General features: G+C 35.7%; 1 protein-coding gene and 1 pseudogene across 1 annotated transcript; one reads left to right on the forward strand and one right to left on the reverse strand.

Moving 5' to 3' along the window:
- The first annotated feature begins 10,556 nt into the window (after positions 1-10,556).
- LOC149225370 (U6 spliceosomal RNA) lies at positions 10,557-10,621 on the forward strand (annotated as a pseudogene).
- A 349-nt stretch (positions 10,622-10,970) lies between these two features.
- On the reverse strand, positions 10,971-11,823 carry LOC149225371 (pathogenesis-related protein PR-4-like). Its single transcript, XM_089375078.1, has 2 exons — positions 11,387-11,823; positions 10,971-11,300 (listed from the first exon to the last, which is right to left on the reverse strand). Exons 1-2 carry the CDS (start codon positions 11,666-11,668, stop codon positions 11,136-11,138), a joined length of 447 nt encoding a protein of 148 aa, XP_089231204.1. The 5' UTR covers positions 11,669-11,823; the 3' UTR covers positions 10,971-11,135.
- Positions 11,824-13,813: the final 1,990 nt, after the last annotated feature.

Below are 13,813 nucleotides of genomic sequence, written 5' to 3' on the forward strand. Positions count from 1 at the left end.
TTCATTTAACCACTGCCTCTAAAAGTTTAATTCTAATGACTTTCGGGGGGTGGGTGGCCAATAATACCTCCAAAAGTTAAATTGTCGTGAATTTTAAGGGTGGTTCAAGGATTCTAAGTTAGGGGTTAAGGGTTAAGGGGTTAATGGATTATGGTTTAAGGGATCAAGGGGTTAATGGGTTATGATTTATCAGTGTAGGGCTTAAGGGATTATGGGTTGGGGCTTAAGGTGATAGGGAATTTAGTTTTTATGCGTTAGAAACCCCCCATGACAAAAAAAGATTCAATTTTCATGACTTTTTTTTGGGGGGGGAGTGGGGGAGAGTTTAAAAAACACCATGAAAAATACATTTATGGGAATTCATTTTAGGCCCCCACCCCCCAAACCCAGAAAAAAGGTCATGAGAAAACGCTTTAAGAGGTTGTTGTTAGAAACCTAATGCCCCCTCAAAAGTTAATTTTCATGAATTTTCTAGGGGGTGTTTCAAAAAACTACCATGGAAAATATATTTAGGGGAAATAATTTAAAAATCTCCTCCAAAAGTCATGAGAAAACACTTTTAGAGGAGATTTTTATAAAATCCCCCAAAAAGGTTCAAATTTTCACGAATTTCTAGGGCTTTTCAAAAACTACTCCTAAATCCCTAAAAACACTTTTAGAGGTAGTTTTCGCAATACTGTCACAAGCCAAACCGCCCCTAAACGCCTTTATTGTAGTAGTGTAGGTGCCAATACGTGCCAAGTGCCAAGTGTTAGTGTATTCTAAGTGCCAAATCATCCTCTGCTACTTCTCTCCTACTTTCCAATAATTGATCTCAAATAACTTTAATCTTAAACCATGTCAAACCATGCCAACACATACCAAGGCATCTCAATACATGCTAAGACTTTCCAAGTGCCAATGTGTGTCATAGAGTGTTACACATGTTGTGGAGTGGTAGGGCATGTCGAAGAGTGGTAAGGTGTGCCAGAGAGTGCCAATGCATACCAAGGATTGTTAGGGAGTAATAGGGCAACAAAAGAGAGCACTAGGTCAAAATGAATTGAACTAAATGAATATGAGGGTGTGCGAGGGAGTGTCAACAATTGTTAGGTGTTCTAAGGAGGGAGTAATAAGGCATGCTAGGTAGTGGTAAGGCATGCTAGGGAATATTAGTGCATGTCAAGAAGTGCTAGAGTGTACTACGGAGTTCCAGAGTGTGCTAACATGTACCAAATAGTGCCAAGACATGCCAAGCGTTAAGGCATGCCAAGATGTGCAGGGTGTTAGGGTGTTCCAATATGTGTCAAGGAGTGTGAAGGCAACAAAATGGAGAACCAAACTATAATGCTAGGAAATGAACACATAAGAGGGTTAATAAGTAAGACTTTACCTTTTTCAAAAGGGGCATGCTAGGCACACTAACAATAGGTTCCAATACATGCCAAGTGCCAATGTGTGCCAAGTATTAATGTATGTCAATGCATGCAAAGGTGTTTTGGGGCATGCTAGGGATTAAAGGGCATGCCAACACATGATAGGGGAGTGCTATGTTGTGCTAGGGCATGCCAACATGTGCTTGGGCATCCTAGCCATGGCAAGATGTTCTAGATACAAAGATGTTCCAAGACATGCAATGTGCCAAGGAATGTTAGTGTGTGCCAAAGCATATCAAGGTGTTTCTAGAGTGTTGAGGAGCATTAGGTCTCTCCCATTAATAGAATTGACCGAACTTGATTATGTATTAAATAATATGGTTCCTATAGACATTAGTGGAACTTCATCTAAAGGGAATTTGCTAGATAATAAACCTAACAGAGATTAATCATGTGTTGACTCATAGGAAAACTATATTCTCATTACTCGAGAAAATTGTTACACACTAATTACTTCTTAAAAAATTGATTGACTCTAACCATTATAAACTGGGAGACATAATGAAAAATATTCCATAACAATGGTCTTAAGACATTATCTTTTGAAAAAAAATATAGCAACAGTCACATAGCATCATCAAAAAGTCATCAGAATGATCAATGACGAGGAACATTTTTTTCCGTCACCAAAAATAACCAAAAATAGCATTAGTGAGGGCCAATAAAATGTCATCCATAGAAGTTTCACGAAAGAGAGAATTAGTGATCGGCCTTTAACAACCCTCACTAAAAGTTTTATTGAAAATGGCTTTGGTGACAAACATTAAAGGACTGTCACTATATGCACTCACAATAACACTTTTTTAAGGATCGTCACCATATGCAACATTGGTGATGAACCTTAAATGTCTGTCATAGAAATGCCCTCACCAATGATAAGTTGTATTAAAGTTTAGATTGGCACCTAGTCCTTTAAATAATATGGTCTAGAAATTAGATGTGATTTTTGGATCTCTATTAGAAAGTGTTGCCTTAGGCAACCCGTAAAGCCTAGAAATCTCTCACATATAAATGTCTGCAATATTTGATACCTTATGCATTGACTTTACTGGAATGAAATGAGAAAACTTCATAACCTTATCCACTACAACCACTATGGAGTCAAGTCCCCTTATTGTTCTAGGGAGTCAACTGATACCATCTCCCATTTCCACTCCGGAATGGGGATTAGATCTAACAAACTAGCTAAACGTTTATGCTCAGCTTTCACTTGTTGGCATTCCATACCCTCGGCTATGTAATTAGCCACTTCCTTCTTTAAACATGACTAATAAAATAGTTTCTTAGTTGAAGTTAATTTTTTTTTTTGTACCAGGGGCGACCAACATACAGTATCTTATGCATTTCTTGTAGAATTATTTCTTTAAATGATGGTACCTGTGTCACATAAATTATTCATTTATATAAAAGGATATTATTTAGAACTAATTCACAATCTAGGAAGTTTTTTTGTGCTACACCTTGCTGTAAATTATTTTTAATCTCCATATATTATTGGTCTAAATTAATAGCCTATAGAATTATTTCCCTCAAATCAATTTCATAGTTACTAATTGTTGCAACATGCATAACATGTACTCTTTGGTTGAGTGGATCAGCCAATCAATTTTATTTTCCTTTGATATATTTAATTTCAAAATCATATTTTTCCAACAATTCCAACCATCATATTTGTCATGCATTTAAATCTGGTTAGTCAAATAAATGGCACAACACATAATGATTAGTATTTAATTCAAATCTCCTTCCCTTGAGGTAATGCCTCCATATTTTCAGTGTGTAAATTATAGCTAAAAGATTTAGGTCCCGGGAAACATAATTATTCTTGTGATATTTTAACTTTCTAGACTCGTAGCAAATTACCTGCCCATTTTGCATGAGCACACCACTCAATCCTTCTTTGCACGCATTTGTGCACACTAGAAAAATCTCATTTGGATCGAAAATTTTTAATACTGAAGCCCTTCTTAATAAAACTTTTAAATTTTGAATGATTTCTTCACATTCAAGTGTCTAATCAAACTTTTTACACATTTTTTGCAAATAAGTAATTGGATATGTGTTTATGGAAAACCCTTTGATAAAACCCCTGTAATACCTAGCTAGACCCATAAAATACCTAACTTTGATAACCTTTTTAGGGTTTGCCATTCTTTGATAGCCTTAATTTTCTTTGGATCCACAGTTATCCCATCTTTGGAAACAATTTGATACAAATAGTGGATATTTTGCGTGATAAAACGAACGTTTGCTAAGCTTATCATAAATTTGCTACTCTTTGAGTACCTGCAAAACCAATCTCAAGTGTTGTTGATGTTCCTCTTCATTTTTTGAATATATTAGAATGTCATCCAAGAATACAATGACAAAATTATCTAAGTATTCTCTGAAGACTTCATTCATTAAACACATAAAACCTCTCAGTGCATTAGATAAACCAAAAGGTACTATGATAAATTCATAATGCCCATAACGAGTCCATAATGTCATTTTATTGATATCTTCTTCCTTAATCCAGGGCTGGTGATACCTAGATCTTAAATCAATTTTAGAAAATACTTTTTCTTCGAATAGTTGATCAAAGAGATCATTAATCCTCGACAGTGAGTATTTATTTTTAATAGTAACTTTATTTAACTCTTGAAATTCAATACACAATCATAATGTGTCACATTTCTTTTTAACGAAGAGAACTGGAGCACCCCACAATGATACATTGGGATGTATATATCCCTTCTTTAAAATTCATCCAGATGCATCTGTAAGCTCCAGAGTACTCGTCTTGTACGATGTTTTAGATACCGAGACTACTCCTGACACTAGGTCGATAGAAAAATTTATTTCCCTCCTTGGATGTAATTTGAGAATTTCTTCAAATACATCAACAAATTCTTGAAGCACTGGGTAATTTCCTATATTAATTTGTTGGTCCATATTTTTCTCCTCCAAATGCGCTGCAAGGATCTCACATCCTTTCTTAAAATTCCTTTTAGATTGCATTATTGATATCTCTCTAATGGATATCAGCCTAAGAATTCCTTGGACCTATTTATGTTGTTCCTCATCATTAATATAATTAAAAGATATATTGTATCAATAAAGTATTGCGTGGTGATTTTCCAACCAATCCATGTCAATCAATCAATCATAGGCACCTAGTGGAATTACATTCAAGTTAGTTGTTGTTTTCAACCCATGCATTTCAATAAGGAAATCTCTAATTAGTTTTGTAACCTGTCTCTTCATACCTATAGCTAGTTGTACTAACCAAGTGTCACATTTCTTTTTAACGAAGAGAACTAGAGCACCCCACAGTGATACATTGGGACTTATATATCCCTTCTTTAGTAATTCATCCATATGCATCTGTAATTCTTTCAGCTCCGGAGTACTCATCTTGTATGGTGCTTGAGATACCAGGACTGCTCCTGGCACTAGGTCGATAGAAAAATCTATTGCCCTCCTTGGAGGAAATTTGAGTATTTATGCAAATACATCAGCAAATTCCTGAAGCACTGGCTAATTTCCTATATTAATTTGTTGGTCCATGTTTGTCTCCTCCAAATGAGTTGCAAGGATCTAACATCCTTTCTTAAAATTCCTTTTCTATTACATTATTGATATCTCTCTAATGGATATCATCCTAGGAATTCCTTGGACCTATTTCTGTTGTCCCTTGTCATGAATATAATTAAAAGATATATTGTAGAAATAAAGTATTGCATGGTGCCTTTCTAACCAATCTATGTCAATCAATCAATCGTAGGCACCTAGTGGAATTACATTCAAGTCACTTGTTGTTTTCAACCCATGCATTTCAATTAGGAAATCTCTAATTAGTTTTGTAACCTTTCTCTTCATACCTATAGCTAGTTTTACAAACCAAGGTTTGTAATATTTAACTGTATTCAAACTAAATTTTTCAACCAAATTCATATTAATGTAACTATGGTTGGCTCCAAAATCAATTAAGATAGAGACAGACTCATTGTTTAGCTTACCTTCAACCTATATCATGCGAGCTTGATGCTCCACTTGTTGATTATCCAAGGCTACATACATTTTGGGCATGCTTTTTCCAACCTCATCCATAGTAGTTATTTCTTGCATGTTTTGCATAGTCCTCACCTTCTCTGCCTTATGAGGACAACATTTTAATTGATGTTCTGCTTTACAACCCTAACATTTAATAGGTGGAGGTTGGGTCCTTTTTATTGAAGAATTTCCCCCTTCTGTTTGGTTAGAAGCTTGGTTCATCTACTGGTTCATTTGAAAATATCATTAAATGGAAAGGGTTTGTAACCCTTCTTTCTTTGCTCCATAAAATTTCTCTTTTTATTGTCCAAAGCCTTGTGTAACATGGATCTTTTTTTTACTTTGTTCATACAATTGTTCTGCTTTCCTCATGATTGCCTCTAAGGTTTTGGGTTCATCGTATTTTAGCATGTTGGCATAAAAAGATGGCAATCCACTAATGTACGTTTGTATTTTAACCTTTTCATATTTAATCAAATGGATGTACCTCAATAATTCAAAAAATCTCCAACCATACTCTTCCATTTTCATGTGTCCCAATTGTAGCTCGAAAACTCCTGCATTTTTCACTCATAGTATCGTTCTAATAAACATTTCCTTTGAAAATACTCCTTAAATTTTCTCCACGTGATCTTTCTTTCATCCAGGTGTTTGATTTAATTGATTTGTTCCCACCAGATGTTATCGTTACCCTTCAGATGATATATGGCCACTCTAGCCTCTAAATTCAAGAAATAATTGAAGAGTTGAAGATAATTTCTCATTTCTAGCAACCAAGTTTATGCTTCTTCCCCTTTCTTTTTCTCCCCATTAAAAGTAGGAGACTTAATTTTCCTCAGCTCCCCTCGCAAATTTTCTCTATCTAGTTTTCTACTTGACTTCCTTACTGGCAACACACTAGGGCTGCTCCTAAAATCTGATGTGGAATAGGGCCTTTTTTTTGTCCTCACTACTATGTGGTGGTGTTAATGGGCATCAATTTTGGAATGTATCGACCTCATCGTGCTCCTTTCTCTAGTTTGACCACTGTGCACATTTTCTAACCTCGACTCGCTAGGTTGGCCCAATTATTTCTTAATTTTTTTTAGAGTTTGCAGAATTTGGTTATTAATCTGTTGGTGCTCTTTCATGAACTTTTCATTGTCAACTTTGTAGCTGAGGACTTCTAGTTTGATACTTTTGACGGTTTCTTCCAAACCTTCATCCTCTGGTTGGTTTATTCCATGACCATTATATTTAGTTTCATTATTACTCAAGCTTATATTTGTAGCCTCGAATGCTTCCTCATCACTGTAAGGTCCTTAGGAATCTTCTAGGCTCTTACCCACAATTAGGCATTTTTTCTTGAAATTCCACCAATATCTTTCCTTACAAATTTCACCCAAAATTCTTATTGAATTCAAAATCTAGGTTTACCGGGTCGTCTCCCTCATCAATAGATTTCTATTAACTATCTATTGTGCTATTCTGGTACCCGAGCTAAAAATTATACCCTTAGAAAGTTTGCATCCTGTTTGATTGTTTTGTCCCTTGAAAATTTCCCATAGCTTTCCTTTAGATTTTTCCAGAATTTTTGGCCACAAAACAAATTTTAGGGGGCACAATTATCTTCTACCTATAATGATCTTTCCAACCACTGGTCATATGCCCAAATATGATTTACAAGCTATAATTTATGGTCTTTGGAAGATTAACTAAATTTTCTCAATTATTTCATGCTTGATAATTCAAATTTTGGTTGCACTCAACAAGCCTGTACTACTTGGTAACTAACTGTACTTTGCAATATACGAACTATTTTTCCCGCTTCTTGTGATTCTCTATTATTAACTTCCCTCCTCAGTCTTTCTCCAATTTCTCATTGGAAGCGAACTGGCTTTTCTAGCTCATTTTTACACATCTCCCACATGCTATCCTCTTTGTCTAACAACCCCAAGTGTCCATTTTCATATACTAAATATTTTAAAACTATATACAACTTTATATAATTTAAAATTTTATTATTATTATTTCCATATTAGTAATTAAATCTAATACAAAGTTAATATATAATTAAATATTTAGAACTCAATATAATTATTTAATTAAAAATAAAATGACAATATAATTAAAATTATAAACCAATATATTACAAAGTTAACAATAAAACACAATATAATAAAAATATATATAATAAAACCATATAAACAATACATTTTAAAACAACAAACAATTGAATTGTATTCCTAACAGCTTTACCACCTTTACAAACATGTAAATTATAAATAAAATTGATTAAACTATTGGCCCCACACCACGATATTATATGGTATGAATTCAATAGCTTCATTTTATTTATTTATAAATAGCTCAACCACTCTTATATATATAGATATGCCATGCACCCCAAATTCGAGGGCTACTATACACATATTAATCCCTGGGACTTATACAAACTCACCATGTCGCGCTGCTGCAATCTCACAGTCACCACAATTGCATAAAATGCATGCAGTTTCCTGGTGGATCCTCGTCCACTAAAATAATGTAGTCATCACAAGCGACTCTGAAAGGGTATAGTGCACAAGTTTTATTAGGGGTTGACCCCTCAGAATGGGCGGAAAGATGAACCCATCAATCACTCGATCGACGACTCATATTTATCTTGACACCCTCCATCACCTCTTTTAAAACCACTGCAAGGGGTGTCTGAGAATGCAATTTTAGTTTCCTGAAACCACTTATGGGTTCTGTTGATGGGAGCATGAGGATAGTTGGGGCCCCTTCCTCGAGCCTCCCTCCCTAGCGTTAGCCTGCCACATCCTCCTATTGTGCTTCCTCCTAACGCTTCCACCCTTACTCCCCTTCTACCTTCGGGGGCGAACCTCTGAGACACATCATCCCGGCCCCACCACCACAACACTCTCCTAGATTATACCTCCTTACTCCTACAGGACATGTCATCCTGATCCCATCATCACAACGATTCTCCTTACCTGCTTCTCATTCACCCCAGGATGAGTTGTCGTGAGGGCTCCACTTTTGCCCAATGAGAACGCTCTCCACCTCCATGTTGTAGGCCTAGCTAGCCAAACCACTCCTTTAATGTGACGCTAATTTCAAGCTTTCAGGATGTAGCCTCCAAGCCACGTCATCCCTTCCAATCACCCAACTGCAACACGACGAAATATCGACACCGAATCCATGGCCTTCACGACAAGCTCTCGTCAGACCCTTTGGGCATTAATTCATTCCAACGTAATACGCCCTCCATACAAATTATAATCTTATATCATTGTATTTATACATACAAATATTTATAAATTTATTTATACACATATGTGTAACACCCCTTTGTAGTAATTTTCACACTTCAACATTTTCATAAATAAGAGTTATTCGTTTTCATTTAATATATTCATACATATATTTATTAAATAAATAAAAAAACTTGATACAAGGGGCTACATTCTGACACAACATTTGACATTTAGAGGCAAAAAAATTTAGTGGTTCTTCTTCAAGATTTTCTCTCAAACTGCACTTATCTCCTAAATCCCTCTCGAGCACCCACACTCTTTGCTTGACATATTTTAATCACGTACCCTTAGTGTGACTTTCACCAAACATTTGGTGAGCAATCGCCACTATGTCTTTCCTCAAACATTTAGTGAGACACCTGTAGCTTCTTATATTTCTTTTAATTATGGTCCATTCAAGAATAATGTTGTAATCGGTTTTGATACTAACTGTAGTGTCCTCAACCCCCAACCAGGAAACACCACTGTATCCAATGTTGCATAATTAAAATTAAATAAAATGCAGAAGTGCTCATACTTGATTTGGGCATAATTTCTAACCTGAATCGAGCTTGTATGATTACTGTGAATGCAACGCTACATGCCATAATGCAATATTTTTCACATATAAATCACAGAAGTACAATAAAGAAGGGAATTAAATGTACATTAATAGCCATTAATTGGAACCCCTAAAACAAGGGTTTTAACATCGACTAGTTGTGGGCCCTCCACGTTCCACCCAACCATAGACCTGATGGTTCATAAGCTCAACCATTGGGTCACCCCCAAGCTGGGACGACAACTCCAAGGAAACGATAACCTAAACAATATCCAAAGCTCCATGACCAAGGTGCCAACCCAAGAGTCACGATACTCCAGGGCTCTAGACACCCTTTGGGCTAATTGTCAAGCTGTCAACCCAACAACCGTGTTGGTCCAAGGCTCCAGGAAACCTCTAAGCCACAAACTTGACATCGAGTTCCCACCAAAACTCCATGGTCGTCAAGCCATAAACAAGGTCCATAAACTCTCAAAGCACTAAGCTCCAAGAGCCAACATTTAGGCTCACATCATCAACATGATGCATTGATATGGCACGGTTAGCTTAATAACCATGCCTCGACTAGTCTAGGGTCCAAGCCCAAAACTCACTGGCCATTAGTCAATTTTAGAGTCTACTTCGGGACTCACTGACTAATTCCCCCCTCCATCCATCCTTGGCCAAATGAATGAATTTGCAGGAAAACATAACCTTTTATAATCACATGGCCCTAACTAGCCAAGTGGCACTCACTAGCGCTGCATGGGCCCCAAGATGCACTTTTCACCAAAAGAACACAACTGTTGCATTTTCATCTCGAGTTGCACCCCCCATACTCTTTTCGTTGAGTGGGCTTCGTAGCTAGCTTTATTTTATTAATATTTAAGGATATATACATTTATAATATTTATAATATTCACATGGTGGCTCCTCTATCCACTTAGTGAAAAAATAACATATCAGTATCTTTGCAACTACATGGGCACGCAGGTCCATAAAGTATTTCGGCTCAATATAAAAGGTACATGTGTTTACATCATCAAAACAGGTGGGGGTATTATTGGTGCTTTCCTTGGACAAGACCTTTGGACTTTTCATTTTGAGATTGAACAGCAATAGTTGGTTGAATTAGTTGAGGAATCAATTGAGTCAATTGGACCTAGCTAATGTTTATTTTCTTCCAAACTCCTTCAACCCCTATATTAGTAGCCATAGTAGGGTGCCTCGTGGTTAATATCCCTGATGTGGAAGGATTCCTTATTGTATAACTGTTCTCCCTACCTATTTTTGTCTTTTTGAAAAAATATGATAAAATTGGAACAATACAGAGAATATTAACATGGTCCTTGGCCTAAATTTTTTTATTTTTTTTAACAAAACTGATTTACTAACTAAAAATCTACTTGAAAATGTGAAATAAATCTTTATAATAAAAAATCTTATTACATGTTTTTTTTAATTTTTAAATATATATATTTTTAACTTTTTTATTAAATAATAATAACACTAATTTTGTTAATATTTATAATTTTAATAACTTAAAATAAAATAAACAGTTATGATACTTACTTATGAATGGACCTCTATTTACGAATCATTTAATTCGGATAATTGCCCTAGTTATAGGGTAACTATAAATAGATTCCCCAAATCATTTCCCTTAAGTGTACATCCATTTCAAACCACGTAATGGATCAATTGTTTAAATAGCTCATTTTATTTGAACTTAATACAACAAACCAACATTTATTCCGTTACCCATCTGAGCATGGAAGTTTACACGCCGAGGCACATAAGCGACCTTGCCTTTTATTCTAGACAATATGTAGTGCATATAAGGCTGATGATCAGTAGGAGAATTCCTTAACAATCGACAAAGGTGTATGTAGTATACAGATGCCCAGCATTATATCCTGCCCCGTTACTGTCAATTGCATTAAAAGCCGCGGTTTCAAGATCCAACCCTCCGTTTGAGCACTGGTCCAAAATACGCACCGTCACGCTTTGTTGTGTTGAAGGATTCGTCACCTGATATCAACATTTCCATATTTAAACATCAATTCTTCAACACATTATAACAAATCTCAAATATAGTAATTAACTCTGTCACTTACACTTAAGCACTTCCCGCACAAGGAAGGCCCCATGGGACCGCCAGCTTGGGCACAGAAGGCAGTCCATTTGTACTGGCTGCGCCACTGCAGGGACTGATCAGAGTCATATGTTGCGCAGTAAAGGCCGTCCAGGGCGTAATTATTGGCGGACGGGTTGTAGTCATTGTACGTCGTATACGTGTTGCTCTGCGTTTGTGCTGAAACGCCAGCCACCTGAAATACAGCAACAAGCAGACTGCATAGTGCTAAAACGCTGATCCATCCTGCAACTTTGGAAGCCATGGATATAATATGTTCTTCTGAAAAAAAATAAAATTAACGCTCAGTATATGAGAAAATATATGGTCTCTGCGGAGTTTGGACTGCGATCTATTTATATTCGCAAGAGGCTACGCAAATTCAAGCATTAATGCAAGATTCTTCTTCCTGGCCTGACTAGAGACTTTAGCGGGTCTAATAAAGCCAGCAGGGAAGACCACGGGGCGGCTAGACCTAGAGGTGCGGACGGAGAGCACGTCAAACCCAAAGAAGTTTCTTTGTATTAAAATCAATGAGGTTACCGTTTTTTCAAAGTTTGCAGTACAATCACATGGTTCTGATGAACGTGGATTGATCTTTATCCACATATACCCAGAATTCCAAACACCCGAGAATTGAAATTTGAGGAAGCCCCATTTGTTTGAACTTCTAGAAAAGCAGATGAGATCTATAATTTGTTGAATAATTGGTACACGCTTGTTTACGTTACACGAGTGCTGAGGTGTCGCGAAGTATCCATGTTGAACTCTAACAAATAGGATAGAATTTAGGCAGAAGTGGTCATGGCAACGGCTTTGTCCTCTTGGCGAACTCCGCAATCTTCGCTGCTTTCCATAGGCTTTTAAGACGACTCATGGTTTTTAAATCTTTATTAATTTAAAATGATGTTACGCTAAATCTTTATTAGATTTAAAATGATGTTACGTTAACTTTCAAGATAATGGCTATCATGGTTGTTACCAAAGTTAGCATAACATTTATTAATAATTAAAAATAATCATCAAAATTAATTCCATACAATAATCTTAATAATTTATTTATGATTTTACTAAGATAATAGTAATAATTTTGAGAACTATATTTGTAAATTTCTATGGTGATTTAAATTTGAGGAATAGGTTTCTTAAGATTTGCCCACAATGTTCTACGTTTCAGAGTCCAGACCAGGACCTATCATCTCCGGAAACTTGTATAATGATTTCTCCTAATAATGGGTCCTCTTATGGAGAAAGCAAAAATGAGTAATGTGGGCAAAGAGAAAAAATGAGTAATGTGGGCAAAGAGCAAAAATGAGTATTGTGGGAAAATCTCTCAAAACTATTCCTCAAATGTAACAAGATTTTTAACTATGAAGATTCGCCTACTTTACCATGGATATTTTAACTTGTAAATAAGTTTTGTTACAAAATAGTGACTTACTAATTTAAGGTAACCTCTAACCACTTTGGGATTGAAGCTAGCCTCTTAGGTTGGAATATGGTGAAAAAGAAACACCATTGGGCAATGGAGACTCTTTTGGTTTAATGTAAGATCACTCTAAAACAGTCAACAAAGGCAAGGTAGTTGAGAAATTCTAGATCACTAATTTGTTGTAATGAAAGGCAGAATATGAGAGGAATAGTGCGCTGAGAAGGAGCATCAAATATATGAATTCCAAGGCCAACTTTAGAAAGAGGAATGCAAACAATTGAATCTACAAATAGAGCATCGCAATGAATGCATTTTGTTTGGGTTCTTTCATTCAATCATTAGCAGATGATACATCATGGCAAAAAGAAACACACCAAACTGGAGAAAACAAATTAAGAACACCCAACACATGAATCTTTGTTGTAGCTTCAAGATTTTTTCATTAAAATCTTCCAAATATATACAGAGTGCAATAGCTTTTTCAAAAAAACTAAGCCCTTGTCCATTCTAAAGTCTTAGTCTTTATAGAAAATTTACAAACTAAAACTAGATTTCTAGTATGTACTTAATTACAAACTTCTAAAAATAAAAGAGTATCTAATACATGAATACAATACATAATCCCAAAAATATATGTATCTAAATATATAATTGCTGGAATCTCGACTAGAAACTAGGGTCAAAATCATTGACTGATATCTTGCCTAGTTTTGTTAGAACTTGTGCCTTGTCATCATGCTAAAAATGGTATTTTTTATGCAGCTCCTCTCTTCAGGAATATTTTATCTGTCATCGCTGACCAATCCACTCATACTCTTTCAAATCAAGATAAAAACATGATTCTTGACAAGATGGTTGTCATCGTTTTATAGAGGTCGATACAAAATTGTGTTGACACTGAAACTAACAGTGATCATCAAAATTTTAACAGTAAAATCACTAACAGTCTAATTATAGTCATCTAGTCAAAAATCAATC

The sequence above is a fragment of the Pinus tabuliformis genome, chromosome J (genome assembly GCF_031772625.1).
Source record: "Pinus tabuliformis cultivar Carrire ecotype Pingquan chromosome J, CPIR1, whole genome shotgun sequence".
In the NCBI taxonomy this organism is placed as follows: Eukaryota; Viridiplantae; Streptophyta; class Pinopsida; order Pinales; family Pinaceae; genus Pinus; species Pinus tabuliformis.